General features: G+C 44.4%; 1 protein-coding gene across 1 annotated transcript in view; it reads left to right on the forward strand.

Annotated features, from left to right (window-relative positions):
• The first annotated feature begins 6,508 nt into the window (after window positions 1-6,508).
• Window positions 6,509-14,026, forward strand: part of LOC147886077 (U-box domain-containing protein 43-like) — a 29,701-nt gene continuing 22,183 nt past the window's right edge. The window contains exons 1-2 of the mRNA XM_087395705.1: window positions 6,509-8,095; window positions 8,254-8,581. Coding sequence (XP_087251831.1) covers window positions 6,869-8,095; window positions 8,254-8,581 — 1,555 coding nt within the window. The 5' untranslated portion in view covers window positions 6,509-6,868. The remainder of the gene's footprint in view (window positions 8,096-8,253; window positions 8,582-14,026) is intronic.

Raw genomic sequence — 14,026 nt, forward strand, 5'->3', positions numbered from 1 at the left:
TGAAGTTTTATCCAGCCTTCAAGGATAGCCTGTCGAATGAAATGAAACCTGACTTCAATATGTTTAGTGCGCTTATGATAGGTACCATCTCCTGCCAGGCATATGGCTCCTTGATTGTCAACATGCAGTAAAATAACTTCTGCTATCATGGGACAGATCTCATGAATGAACCTTTTGAGCCAAATGGCTTCTTTAGCAGCATGACTTATTGCAATATATTCTGCCTCTGTGCTAGAGAGAGCCACACATTCTTGGCGCCTTGAAGACCAACTAACAGGTCCACCACTTAGCACAGAAATATATCTTGAAGTAGACTTGCGAGGCGAGAAACTGGGTCCCCTGCCTAATTTGCATCACAAAAACCTTGGAGAGAGACCTCTTGTTTGCTGTATACAATGTGTGTATTCAGAGTACCTTTGACATACCTTAGAACTCGCTTTAAGGCAACCACATGTGCCATGCATGGAGAAACTACCATTCTACTCAAATAGCAAACACTGAAGGCACGAGTACTCAACATGGCATACATTAGCGCGCCCAATATGTGCTTGTAAGGGAATGTATTGTCTGACAAAGCATTGTGAATATCTTTTGGCAAACTTTCCATAGGCGTAGATACAGCTTTACACTCTGAATATCCCCATTTGTCCCATTCCCCAAGTCCTTCATGTGAAAATTATGTTGAAGTGTCATTTTGGTATTTTCTAAAAGACCAAGATCTAAATTGGCTATCAGTAAATCATCAACATACATAGCAACTACAATGACACTTTCAGCAGCACATTTGAAATAGACACTTGGGTCACTAGAACACCTGGTAAATCCTTCTTGCAAAAACAAATTGTCGATCTTTTTATACCAAGTACAAGAAAACTGTTTTAACCCATAAATTGCCTTTTTCAATTTGCAAACTAAATTCTCCTTACCCATCACAACAAAGCCTTGAGGTTGCTGCATATATACGTCTTCATTCAACTCTCCATGTAAAAAGGTTGTAGTGACATCCATATGATGAACAATCCAACCATGTCAAAGTGCTAAAGCTAGTAGAATTCTGACAGATGTAAGTCGAGCAACTGGTGCATAGGTTTCAGAATAATCCACCCCTTCATGCTGGCTAAACCCCTTAGCAACAAGTCGTGCCTTGTATTGGAAAATCTCACCTTTTTCTCTTATTTTGAGCTTGAATATCCACTTGCATTGCACTACATTCTTGCCTGCAGGGAGTGGAACAAGAGCCCAAGTGTCATTTAGCTGAATAGAGCTCATCTCTTCTTGCATTGCAGTAGCCCATTTAGTAGCATGCTCAGATCTTAAGGCTTCATTGACAGTGAGAGGTTCAGCATCATCTACAAATAAGCCATGATCATGGTTGCCCAAATAATAGTCATTCAACCGTGCAGGCACTCTACGAGATCTAACAGGTCGTGACATCAATTCATGAACATTGGCGTCAAGATCCCTTATATCAAAGCTATCTTCATTGGGCTACTCATCAAGAGCAGGGCAATGGCATCTCATGATCATCACGATCTAGACTGTGATGCTGTAATGACTCATCAAGAATAGGCATTTGTAAGGCATTATCATTCACAGCAGCATTTGTACCAGTTTCAATATATTGTACCAGGCATTTCATCTTCTATAAACTTTACATCATGACTACGTACAATCTTCTTTATTTCAGGGCAATACAACTGATATGACTTAGAGGACTACCATGATGCACTGGACACACTTCGAATCAAGCTTATGTCTCCTTTCATCCGGTATATGAACCAAGGCTCGGCATCCAAAAGTTCGAAAATGAGACACATTCGGTTTACAACCAGTCCATCTTTCTTCACGCGTACTACCTGGACATGCACTTGTTGGAAGACAATTTATGATTGTTGCAGCAGTGGATGCAGCTTTTGCCCAAAACTCAGTGCCAAGATTAGCACCATAAAGCATAGAACGTATTATATCAGCAATCGTTCTATTTTTCCTTTCTGCTATGCCAACTTCTTCATGATTGTATGCATTCACCACTTGTTTTTCAATCCCGTGAGTGTAACAAAACTCAGTAAACAAAACAGATGTGTATTCTCCACCCATCAGAGCGAAAAGCTGCTATCTTTTCATAAGTCAGATTTTCCACCAATGCTTTGAATGCTTTAAAATTTTTAAATGTTTCACTTTTCTTCATAAGAAAAAACACAAAAAGCTTTCGAGAGAAATCATCAATAAAGGTAAGTTAATACCGTGCACCTCCCATACTAGGAGTCACCATATCACAAATATCTGAGTGTACTAGTTGAAGACGCCTATTACTACGTCGTGTTGAAGGGAGAAACGGATTCCTAGTTTGCTTTCCTTGATGGCAGGGCACACATTTATGTTGCTGACTGAATGAGCATGCTTCCATTCCTTCAACAAGTTGATCACACTGAAGTTGCATCAGTTTCCCAACACTAGCATGACCCATCCTCTTGTGCCACAGAAGGCCGAACGTCTCTCTGCGACATGAATCAGCAGAAAACATAGCAATGGCTGCATCTTCAGTAACCAATTCCTATAGCTTTCCATGGCATACAGCTTTGGCAATGATGTCTCCATTTGCATGCCGAATAGTGCATTTGCCTCGTGCAAAGGTTGTTATATGACCCTTGTCATCTAGGGAACTGACTGAAACTAAATTGCGCTTGAGTCCAGATACATACATTACCTCTTTGAGTTCCACAAACTCATCTTCAGGGAGGTGAATGCGCACTCTACCCGTCCCAAGGCCAAACTGAAGGTTACAATCTCCCATGCGAACTGGTCTTGGAGCAATGAATGATTGATACTCAAACATCCAATCCCGTCGAGTAGACATGTGCCGAGAAGCTCCGGAATCAAGGAACCATTTGCCAAGAACCTGATCTTCTTCAGCGGCGCATGAATCATCTACCATCAATACCTTGTGCATGATTGAACTTGCCTTGCTGGTCCGTCTTCAAGGGCACGACTGATAACAGACATCGCTCGATTGTCCTTCTCAACTAAGGTGACCTCCTCCTTGAAATTCTCCTTCCCCTCCGGAGTATCAAGGTTCTCAATGACAGGCACAGTTACAGTGCCAGTCGTTACTTCCCACATATCATACTCCTTCAAAAACATGCGTAACCTCCATTTCCAAAAGGCTTAACAAACTTGCGCTCTAAAACAGGGATGCTTGAAGCAGCAACAATAGAAGCGATAGGAGTGGCAATAGTTCCTTGTGCTACTTGCCCCACGCTAGAATCTGCAGCAGATGCCATGACAGGAAAAGAGAAACACTTGATTCTAGAACAGTTGTTCGCTTCAGCTCACCTCTACGCAAGATGCTTCACAACGCCTAAGCTTCTCCAATGCTTCACCGATGGGGCACAGGCACACCTTTGCCTCTCTCTCCCCAAACACTCGTCTCACCAGCGATGCAGTATCTGAGCCTCTCCACAAAATTTGCCTTGGCGATAAGACACAGAGCCAGAATCACTCCGCTCTGATACCATGAAATGAAAACATAACAGAGCGCAACAGAGCAGAGCAAAAGGCAAATACTATACTCAGAAATCCGCAGGGTAGTTCTGAGAAAGAGCCCTGGTCCCTTTATACAACTTGGAGCATTATGGCACCTCCACCAAACAGAGAATCTAGATCCTAAATCTCCGAGGATCCTTGAGCTTATCGAATCTACCTAACACCCAAACATGGAATGAATTCTCAACTACAATTCTGCTGTCTGTTGAACTCCTTTATTCAACACGTGCGACAGCGCTTTTGCTTTGGTGCAACTTCTCAGAAGTGAAGCATAGGTAGCAACATCTATGTCTTGTCCAACTTGACCGAGGATTTCACAATTTACACTTTCAAGGCAGCAATCTTCCTTCCTTGCATTGTCAAACGGAGGGTGCCCATGTATAGTCTCTGTAAGAGAGGCCTTGCTTGTTCCTAGCGTTGGTGATTTTTCTGCAGGCTTGGCCCATTTACAAGCCCATCCACCGTGTAGCTCCCACCTCAAATAAGAGATACGCAGCAATACCAGGACCTCGCCCTTTTGGTTATCAAGTCCATCCCAGGTCCGAGGCCCTGGGCGTTTGCAGAGGGCTTGCTTTCGCTCCAAGGGTAGCAGAGATCAGAACGAATTGTGCCCATGGGAAGGCAGGCTGTGCTGCTCACTGAATGATGCACTGCCTCAGCTTGACGTAGACGAGACGATGTTTGACGGCTTGAGCGTTGGTGTGATAAAGTTTTTGCCATTCTTGACAGAGGAGAGAACCCAAAATTTGCAAAGGCATAGGTTAGCCCAGGCACCTTATCAAGCCCAGTTTGTCACGGTTTGATCATCGCTGCGAGCCTGCATCCGTTTCATCATCGCTCCAAACGTTGTTCATTGTCGTCCGTAGCACAGCAAAATTGCATTTTTAGAGTGCCTCAATGACGAATTTATTCTATTGATGGTTCTCTTGCATGTGTACAGGCTACACCTGACAGATTGTCTTGCATGTACTGTAGAGGGTGCACTTGAACCACGAGCTTGTTCGATGTCCTGTTTCGGTAACAAGCATGAGGGGAAGCTTTCGCCATCAACGTTTAGCAGTCCACTCGTCCTCTCTTGCGGTGGCAGATCCCCTAAACAATCCGAATTGGTGAAGAATAGTAGTGTTTGAATTTCTTTGTGGGAAGGACAAATAATCATAATAAATAGCTATGGGCAGGTTTTTAAAGTCTTGCGTACCTACATTTTATCAGAAGATTTTACGTTTCCTGTGAATTATCTGTTCGTTTTGTCAAGATGGCAGTTTGCTAAGAGTGTTGCTGTATAAAGTTGGGGAAAATGCAAGTGTTTTGGATCGTGTAATTTTAAATCCACACATTAAACGAATAAGATAAAGAAGTTTTTGTTTGTTATTTAATTTCAATGCTTTTACTTTGAGTGCATGCAAATTCCAATGACATATTGCAATGGTCATTCAAACAGAATTCAGTGCAAGTACAGAGAATTCAGTGTTCGCTGTACTTGCTTTAACCATCAATTCCTTTTAGTGGCAAACACTACGAAGTAAATACTTCGTTTTGGTTGCAAACCCTGCAAAGCAAGTAAATGTACTCGTAAAAAAGAGAAGCCCTCATTAAAATATATGCAACCCTCTATCACTATAGACACCTTTATGCGCACTAGCTCTCAAGCAATGTTGTTGACACTGGATTCGTGTCCGATTGATTTTTAACAGCAACCAAGGCCTCCTCTTTGAAGAAGACTGTTTCAAATGAGTTGAGCCAACCAGCTGATCCGAACGAGGAAAGTTCACGCGGTGGAATACATGCTCCCATAGAGCGTAAAGAACTAGTAGCAACACCTACTAAATTCACTGCAGGTGGCAATGTATTGCCTCTGGTGCGCATTAACCAAATCACTGATGCTATCACCCATAGGCTTGCATTCGAGGGAAAGTTGCTTGTGAAGTACTTTCAAAGCAAAGAACCCGAAATACGAGACGTATCTGTTTTGATTTCTTTGATCGGTACAACTGCGAGAATTCAAGTTTTCATTTTAGCGCCACCATAACTGTAGAGCTGCAAGTCACCTAGATCCAACATGGCAACACTACTCCTCGTCTTAGACCACGCAATTGCCTAGATTCCTACAAAATGCAACGCGTACATCGTCGATGACTTCAATGTTTGCTACAACAAAGGCAACAAGGCTCTCACAACACTCAAGCGACACATGCAACAATTTCAAATGCAACAACTCATTTTAACTTCAACAACTATACACGGATCCACATTGGGCCACATCTAGGTGAAAAAAGGAATAAACTACGTGTATTGGTCTGACCACTCCCTGACATACACAACATTGAACAATGAACTTAATCTTGACCAATTCATTTATCAAAGGAAGCCATGGTAGGCCCCTTGAATGTAATTCATCTTGTTTGAGGCTCTTAGTGTTGAGGGTGGTACAAATTGATTTTTGGCCTGCCCTCTGGGTAGCCTTAGCAACGGTTCAAGTTTTGCAAAGCTAAAAATCCTGATTATTTCTATTTGTTGGGGTGAGAATTTCCTATTGGTTGCTAGCAACTTTGGTAGGCTGGTATTTATGACTTTGGTACAAAGGTGATTGGTCCAAGTATGCTCCTTGTAAGAGGCTTTAATGCATGAAGTTTCTCTCTCTCTCTCACAATGAAATTCATCTTGTTGACTTTTGGACCATTTACATATACTACTCTTTGTACACTCTTTCCTTTTCATGCCTCCAATTTTATGCTTTCTCTTAAGCATTTCACTCACCCAGAGGAGGCGTAGTGAATGATAGATATATATATCATTCACCTTGTTTTAAAGGTGAGTATGTCCCCCCTAACATTGGATAAACGTATGGGGGGACATGGGAAGGTATTGGTTAATGGGGTGCGCCGGGTCAAGGGACACGGGCCATGACCAGGAAGAGGTTTGACTTGGTGGGTCGTGACTAGAGTGTAGAGCTCACTAATTGAAGAAAGAGCTTCAACTGTGAATTGGACCTCCGCCTCATTTTTCGACAAACACTCCGCTTCATTCAACCTTGATTTCGAGTGCAGCAGCCTCCGAAGCTGTTGCATGGTTTTGATGTTGTGGATTGGTCACTCTGCCTCCGTCTTGTCCCTCATCTCGGGCATGTAGGATGCTCGCATGGCAGCCATGGAATTCGCTCAATTTTGGATGTCCGACTTTCCTCTCCTGCCTTCCGCCGCACCCTTGCGATACTTTGCAGCATGGCGCGCATTTGCAATCCACTGACAATTCACGGCCCTGCTGAGGCGCAGCCTCAATTTGTGCACAAACTTATTAGCAGCTTGTCGAAAGCGTTGTAGCGGATATGGTTCTTTTGGAGCTCATTCCCATCAGTACTCTTCTCGCACTGTTGACTACAGAGATTTTGGAAACGGCAGTTGCCGCCCAGGATGTTCTCGTGGAGAAAGAGACTTTCAAAGTACTTTCCACATACTTAATGAATATACAGCCAATTTTACTGGAACTGAGGAAGCGAGACATGGGGGATTCTCAGGCAACCCGGCAAGCGCTCGATTCTTTGCAAGAGGATCTCAAAAAGGCGAAAAGCGTGGTTAATTTTTGCACTAAGAAGTCACGTTTCTATCAGCTCGTTCACTGCCGCAGTATTGCTAAAGAGGCGCAGCAAGTGACGAGGGATATTGGAAAATCGCTGGCTCTTCTGTCACTAGCCACCACTGATGTTTCCGTGGAAATCCGTAACAACGTAGAAAAGCTGAAAGATCAAATGCTCAAGGCAGAGTTTGAGGCTTCTGAACAGAAGCTTCAGATAATCGACAAAATCGAGCTAGGCGTTAAACAACAGCGAACCGATCAAGGCTTCGTAAATGCTTTAATCACGGAGATTGCTCGGGCTATTGGCGTGCCTGTCGACTCAGAAGACTCTGAGATAAGGAAAGAGCTTGCGAGCTTCAAGAGGGAGAAAGAGGAGGCAGCAGAAAGGAAGGAAAAAGAAGAGGAGGCTTTTATGGAGCAAATCATTGCACTTCTCTCTCTAGCAGATGCTGCCCGAACGCCCGAGGCCATACGGGAAGAGTACATGGACAGGAGGTATATGGGGACTTCCGAGGAAGAACAACCTCCTCTACCATCGTTCTTGTGTCCACTCTCGGAGGATGTGATGAGAGATCCAGTGTCTGTGGTTACTGGCCATTCATACGAGCGGGCTCGGATCCAGGAGTGGTTTGACAGTGGCGAGAGGACAGATCCTGTCACCAAAGTGGTGCTAAACGATCTGACCCTCAGGCCCAATCATAAAATCAAAGAGTCCATCGAAGAATGGGTGGATAGGAACTATTCCATTCGAATCCGAAATGCAAGGAGAAAACTTGAATCAAGTGATGAGGTCGTGATGAAAGAGGCATTAGGGGAGTTAAGCGCTCTTTGTGATGCAAGCTCCAAGATTAAGCAACGGATCGCAGAAGAAGGTTTGGTAGTTCACATCGTGACGATGCTTAAGTCTCACAACAAGGAGGTAAAGAGAGAGAGTTTGCAGGCACTTCACACCATTATTGCAGAGAACGATGACAATAAAGTAAGCATGAACAACCAAACCCTGTCCATTCAGCCATTCAGGTGTTTTGTCTGATGGCTCTTAGCAAGGATAGCTTCCTTAGCTCATAGAAGTATGTCTATTACACCGCCTACTGAGGTGTTAGCTCACCCTGAGCATTTTCTGTCGTGTGCTTTCAGAAGCAGCTAGTCGATGCCGGTGGATTGGAGCAGGTGGCTCGCTGCCTTGCAAGGAACATCAATTTCTCAAAGGTGGCTGTGGCCTTGCTCCTGGAATTATTGTATACTGGTTCACCAGACAATCCTACTCGGAATCTGGTGGTGTACCTCAAGCTTAGTCAAGAAACAGGAGCCATCCTCTTACTGGTGACTCTACTTAATGGGGAAGATGAAGAAGCTAGGCAAAATGCCAGGAAGATTTTGGAGGAGCTATGTGACAAAGATCAGAACATTGTGGAGATGGCAAAGGCAAATTGGTACACCCCCCTCATCGATCGCTTGAGCCATGGTCTGAGAAAGCTCTATACCATCTCCCCTCCCCTGGTTGCAAAGATTTAATTGTTCAACGTTAAGTAAAATAGGAACAGCACGATCTTCCTCTTCTCTATCAGCTTGCAACGATACATTTCTCCTTTGGTGTCTAGTTGCTTGAAACCATCCTCGTAAAAGACAGCAGAAACACTCTCATTTCTCTCCCTCTCTCCCTCTCTCAACCCTCTCTCCCTCTCTCGACAGAGACACTAGGGCCCCTGACAATCGTCAAGCTGGACCTCCCCAAGGATTTTATTACTTGAGAGAAGAAGGAATACATGAGTTCAACGTGGAAGCTGTTCATACATAAAATCCAAACGTAACAAAAATGAATCATCACATGAGCTCTTAGGCTCCCTTTCTTGGCAACAAGCCACTTGTCAAATTCTACTTTACTTTCCTAATTACATGCCACTAAGGGCAACTTTGGAGTCTTCAAAGCACTTGGTCATGAGAACCGCCTCCTAGACTCTTGTTAGGCTCCCGTAGCTCTTAGGAAAATAACTCTTCCTAGTACCTGCAACAATTAATTAAAGTGCACCACCATGGCACCCATTAATTATTAGCACTTTGCATGCAAATAACACACTGTGGACTAATTCTAGTCACGGTGGGCGTCCCCACTGAACACATGTGCACACATAACAAATACAAGAAATATATTTATTCTCTGGTTGACCGAAGTCAACGCTCTTGATCATAATTAAGGGGCTTTGACCAAGGGTTGAGGCGCCTTAATTATAGTCAAGTCTCTCCAACCGAAGTTGGCACATCTTGGTTAACCGTAGTTAACCCTCTTGGCGTATGCCAAGGCTCGTTGACGGAAGTCAATACTCTCTGACCATAGTCAGCGCTGTGGTTCTCTGGTTAACAGCAGTTAACCCTCTTGGTAATAAACCAAGTCTCTTCGACCGAAGTCAGGTTTATTTGACCAGAGTCAAGTATCTTTGACCGTAGTCAATTCTCTGACCATTAAAAGAACTCTTGGACCATAATTAACACATATGAAAACTCTTTAATTATGATCAAATAAATGGTCAACTGTACTTTGACTTAGGATATTTACATTGTGGTGACATTGCTGATGACACCTCACTCTACGAATTTGTCTTCTATTGTTTTGTAAATTAATTGAATGCAAGATATCACCACGACAAATGATATAGAGCAGAGTCTTTAGCCACAACCTTCTCTGTCAGGGGTCTAGATGAGCTGACAGACTGCATAGATTTGTTTTGGCTAACCCAGTATGGCCAAAGTAGCTGATCTGATATGCACATTGATTTTTAAAGCTCATCCAAAGATCATTATCAATTGACTTCAATTCTGCTTATCCAAAGGTTTCAGTATATCTTATCTTAAGAATTGCCTTTTCTGCATGTCCAAGTTGCCTGCTTTCTTATTGAGAGCAGTTGTACTCCTGCCCATTTGCACTCAACGACAGTGTGCCCAGAAACGCCGTTTCTAGGCACCCGAAACTGTTCGGCGCTGTTTCTGAAACCCAAAATGGCATTTTGGGTAGGGCAGTTTTGCCCCCAAACCCTGCGACCCCTTCCCTGCGCCGTTTCTTTGCGCAGCTCCGCTCCAGCCTCCACCGTCTCCTCCTCGCTCTCCTCGCAGCCCTCTCACCTACAGCCCTCTCCAGCCTCTCTTCCTTGCTCTCCTCGCCTCTACTCCTTGCCCTCTCCTCTCCTCCTTGCATGACGTATGTATGACATATGTATTAATAATAATTATATATGTATTATATACTTTATTAACCTTTAAAACCGAAACTTTTTTTCCACTGTAAACTCTGTTTCTACTGTTTCTTTTGGTGGCTGAAACTCCGAAACACCGTTTCCCGCCCGTTTCCGAACCTCCTGGGAACTATGCTCAACGACCATTCATTGAGAGCAAGATGGGTAGTACTGGGTTGGAACACCTAGATGTTTCACACATACCTTGATTAATATGGTTACCTGTAAAAAGCATTAAACTAGTGCTTCACCTAGATCACATGCTTTTGCATGCTAAAGCATGTAACCTTTGCTTCACTTAGATCACATGCTTGCATGCTTGTGCTACTGACCTATCAAGGAAAGTATGGAGCGATGCCAGTGCCAATAGGGAGAGAGAGCAAGATACACCTGGCCCTTCCCCTAGGGAGTATTTGTTGCATAAAGTTTTGAAACTAAGGGTCTATAGATGCTATGTTCGAGAATCTCCTCTCATGTAATGGAAGAGAAACTCATGGGCATGCAACGGGCTTGCTATATTAGTGCAGAGAATGCATTTGAAGACTGAACACAAGTGGAATTGATCCTCAATGAGGAGGCTGAAGGCTGCATACTGATTTTCCATGATGAGGCTGTTGGCCGCATGCTGTTGGATTGCAGAAGCGCACATCCACTACTGGCTGGGAAGACTAGAGCTGCGGAGGATTGAGAGGCTGCTGCAGAATGGCTGAGGACTAAACTTTTGCTGCTGGACTGTGCTAAATGAGGGCATGGAGGGCTGTTTTTATAGGTTGGAACTCCCTCCAGTCTGTAAGAGGCCAACCCAGTGTGTAAATGGCAGACCGACCCAGTCTGTAAATAGCCGACTGGTCCATAAATGGAAAAATGGTCGGCATATGGCCGACTGGTCCTACAATTTGTAAATAGGCCACCCAGTCTGTAAATAGCCCGGCCAGTCTGTAAATAGCAGGATGGTCTGTCAGATTGCTGCCCTGCCTGATATTAGTAGTCTAGGATGCCACATGCATAGTCTGACGATACATTTCTCATGTCGTTTAACGTGGTCATGTCTTTAATTCTCGTCAGTGCACATGCTTTCCTGCTCTTTGTAATGAAGGCTAAAAGTGGGTCAAGTTAGTGGGGGTTAGGATAATTAGTATTTGGGGTGTTTGCAAGATAGAGGGGTCTAAAGGGCTAGGGAGGTACTATATAAGTACCATCCTCTCATGTACAAGGACACCTTTCGATGTGACATCTAATCCTATCTACTCCCACCTCCTTCCTCCTACGTGCTACCTACACTCTCTCTCCCAATCTCTCTGTATCTCTCTTCCCCTCACTCCTTTTCTCTCTCTCTTCCTCTCCCTCTACCCCTTTCCCTCTTATATATCTCTCTCTCCCCCCCTTTCCTGCCATCTCTGGCCCTTCACCAATTCAGCCCTTGCCCCCTTCATTACATTGGTATCAGAGCTCCGACCCTGGCACCATTCATCCTTCATCACAACAGCCAGGCTTGGATCATCATTCGTCACGAACAGCAGTTGGTTTTGGGTCATCGGTAGTCGTCCATTGAAACTAGCACCAGGAAGCACTTCGTCCATAAAACCACTCGGTTGCTTAGGTCCTTAGCCACTCGGTCGCTCCACTCAAGTCCAAAATGCACTCGGTCACTCAGGCCCTCAGCCCGTCAACTGCCATAGCCTCCCATCCATGTCCGTCAACATTCGGCACCTATGCCTACGTAGTCACAGTCCGTCACCTCTGTGCAGCCCGTGCGGTGCGCCATCTCTGCTCGTCCCACCCTGCCAGTCGCATCGACCATTCCGCCTCCTACTCCACCCATCACCATCGCCATTAGATCTACTTTGCGATTAAGGGGATTCGCCCGGGTTGACTAGCCGCCGTGTGCACCGCGTCGTCGCCAAGATGTTCAGCTGCCGTACACCGATGCCTTTCCGTCGCCTCTCCAAGCTGCAGACCTTAGTCTCTCTAGGTTAGTCCGTTTGGTTGGGTTAGGTCTAGGTTAGTTTAGGTTGGGTTAGTTAGGTCAACAACGTTGGCTAGGGTTAGGTTAGGTTTGATCTTACCTTGGGGTCAAATCAACCAACCAAGGTGCCCCAGTAGTCCTAGAGGTCTTAGGATCAAAGTACTAACTGTCCTAGGTGTCTTAGGGAACCCCCCCCCCAAAAAAAAAAAGTAAAAAATTTAAAAAAGGGAAAAAAAGGGGGTAGTTTTTCCAGCCTCTTCTCAAGCCCTTCCACAGCCCATTCAGGCTCCATTTTGAAGCCTCTTCATCGACCTCTTTCTCGAGCCTTCTCGATGGACATTCGAGCTTGTTTTGGCACTTTCTTCCTAGCCTCTCCATCACATTTTGAGCTTGAGACAGGCAGAAAGTGAGCACGTGCATGTATCTGGCACAATGGGACAGCCACAAAGGTTTACTGCACACCATGGGACATACATATGCGTATGAAGGGAACATGGGGCAACATGCCTCTAGTTTTGGACAGCTTATGCAAGGCTTTATGCAGCATGCAAAAAGATTAGGGCAGCTTCAAAGTGGGGAAGATTCACAGCCCAATGGAATCCTTCTGGTTACCATCCACAATCTGTTGTACCCCATTACATTGGATGTGTTGCACATCAGGTATTTTCGCCTTTTGGGCTTATTGAGAAGATTGTCATGCATCAGATTTCAGGTGGTCTACAAGCTGAACTACACTATGCCTCACAGGCTAGTGCATTGCAAGCAGGAAACAGCTTGCAAGGTCAGGATATGTATGATGGTGGCTGTACATCACACATTCAGCTGTTAGAACCGACAAAGATGTCATTCCTAGGGTCATTCCACGCTAAATGTGGAGATACAAATGCCATAGAGCAGCCACTTGTTTTTGGAGCTATGATTACTAGGGTGATGACACAGGCTAAGCAGGCCGATAAAAATAGCCACCCAACATCTGAGGAGAATCCACATGTGCGAATGTGGGTAACGCAGCCAATGCAGCCCAGCCATCCTATGCCTCTCACTAGTACACAGCCAAATCATGCTTCAAAGCTAGTGAACATGCCTTTGTATGCAAGACACAAATCTGATTATTTCAAGGCGATTTCGGCTGCAAATACAAATGAGTTTTTTGGGGATAGCCGTTCAGATAAAAAGGGCAGCCCACATGATGGAAGCAAATATGGACAGCAAGCAAAAGAAAGCTGTTGTATCAGTTTGCAAGAACAATACTCTACTCGAGATGATGCCTTGGCAGTTCAGCATATTAATGGAAGAGAGACCTGTATGCAAGGTGACCTCTTTCTAGTACCTTGACTAGGTTCCTATCCCACACCTTTTGTATGGTAAGTTGCTTAGTAACTAGCCAGCCATCTTTTCTAAGTGTTAAAGGCATAATAAAAAGGCTCAATTTTAGACATTGAAAAACTCATGAGAATAGGCAACACACTGAGAATATGTGCCAAAGCAAAGGTGTGAAATATTTGGTCATGGGTCATGAAATTCAAGCTACTGAGAGCCAAATTTGTTGTTTGAAGCTCATTATACATTCACGTGAATTGATTATTTGATTCTGCTTGTCTAAAATTTTGAGCATAGCTTGGCTTGACATCTATCTTTTTGCACTCGTCCAAGCTCTTAGCATTCTTGTTGAGAAATGTCTTATCATCATTGGGTGATGATCCGCTTGATCCCATTG

The sequence above is a fragment of the Dipteris shenzhenensis genome, chromosome 24 (assembly GCF_047967505.1).
Source record: "Dipteris shenzhenensis isolate YYH24624 ecotype China chromosome 24, Dip_SZ_1.0, whole genome shotgun sequence".
Taxonomy (NCBI): Eukaryota; Viridiplantae; Streptophyta; class Polypodiopsida; order Gleicheniales; family Dipteridaceae; genus Dipteris; species Dipteris shenzhenensis.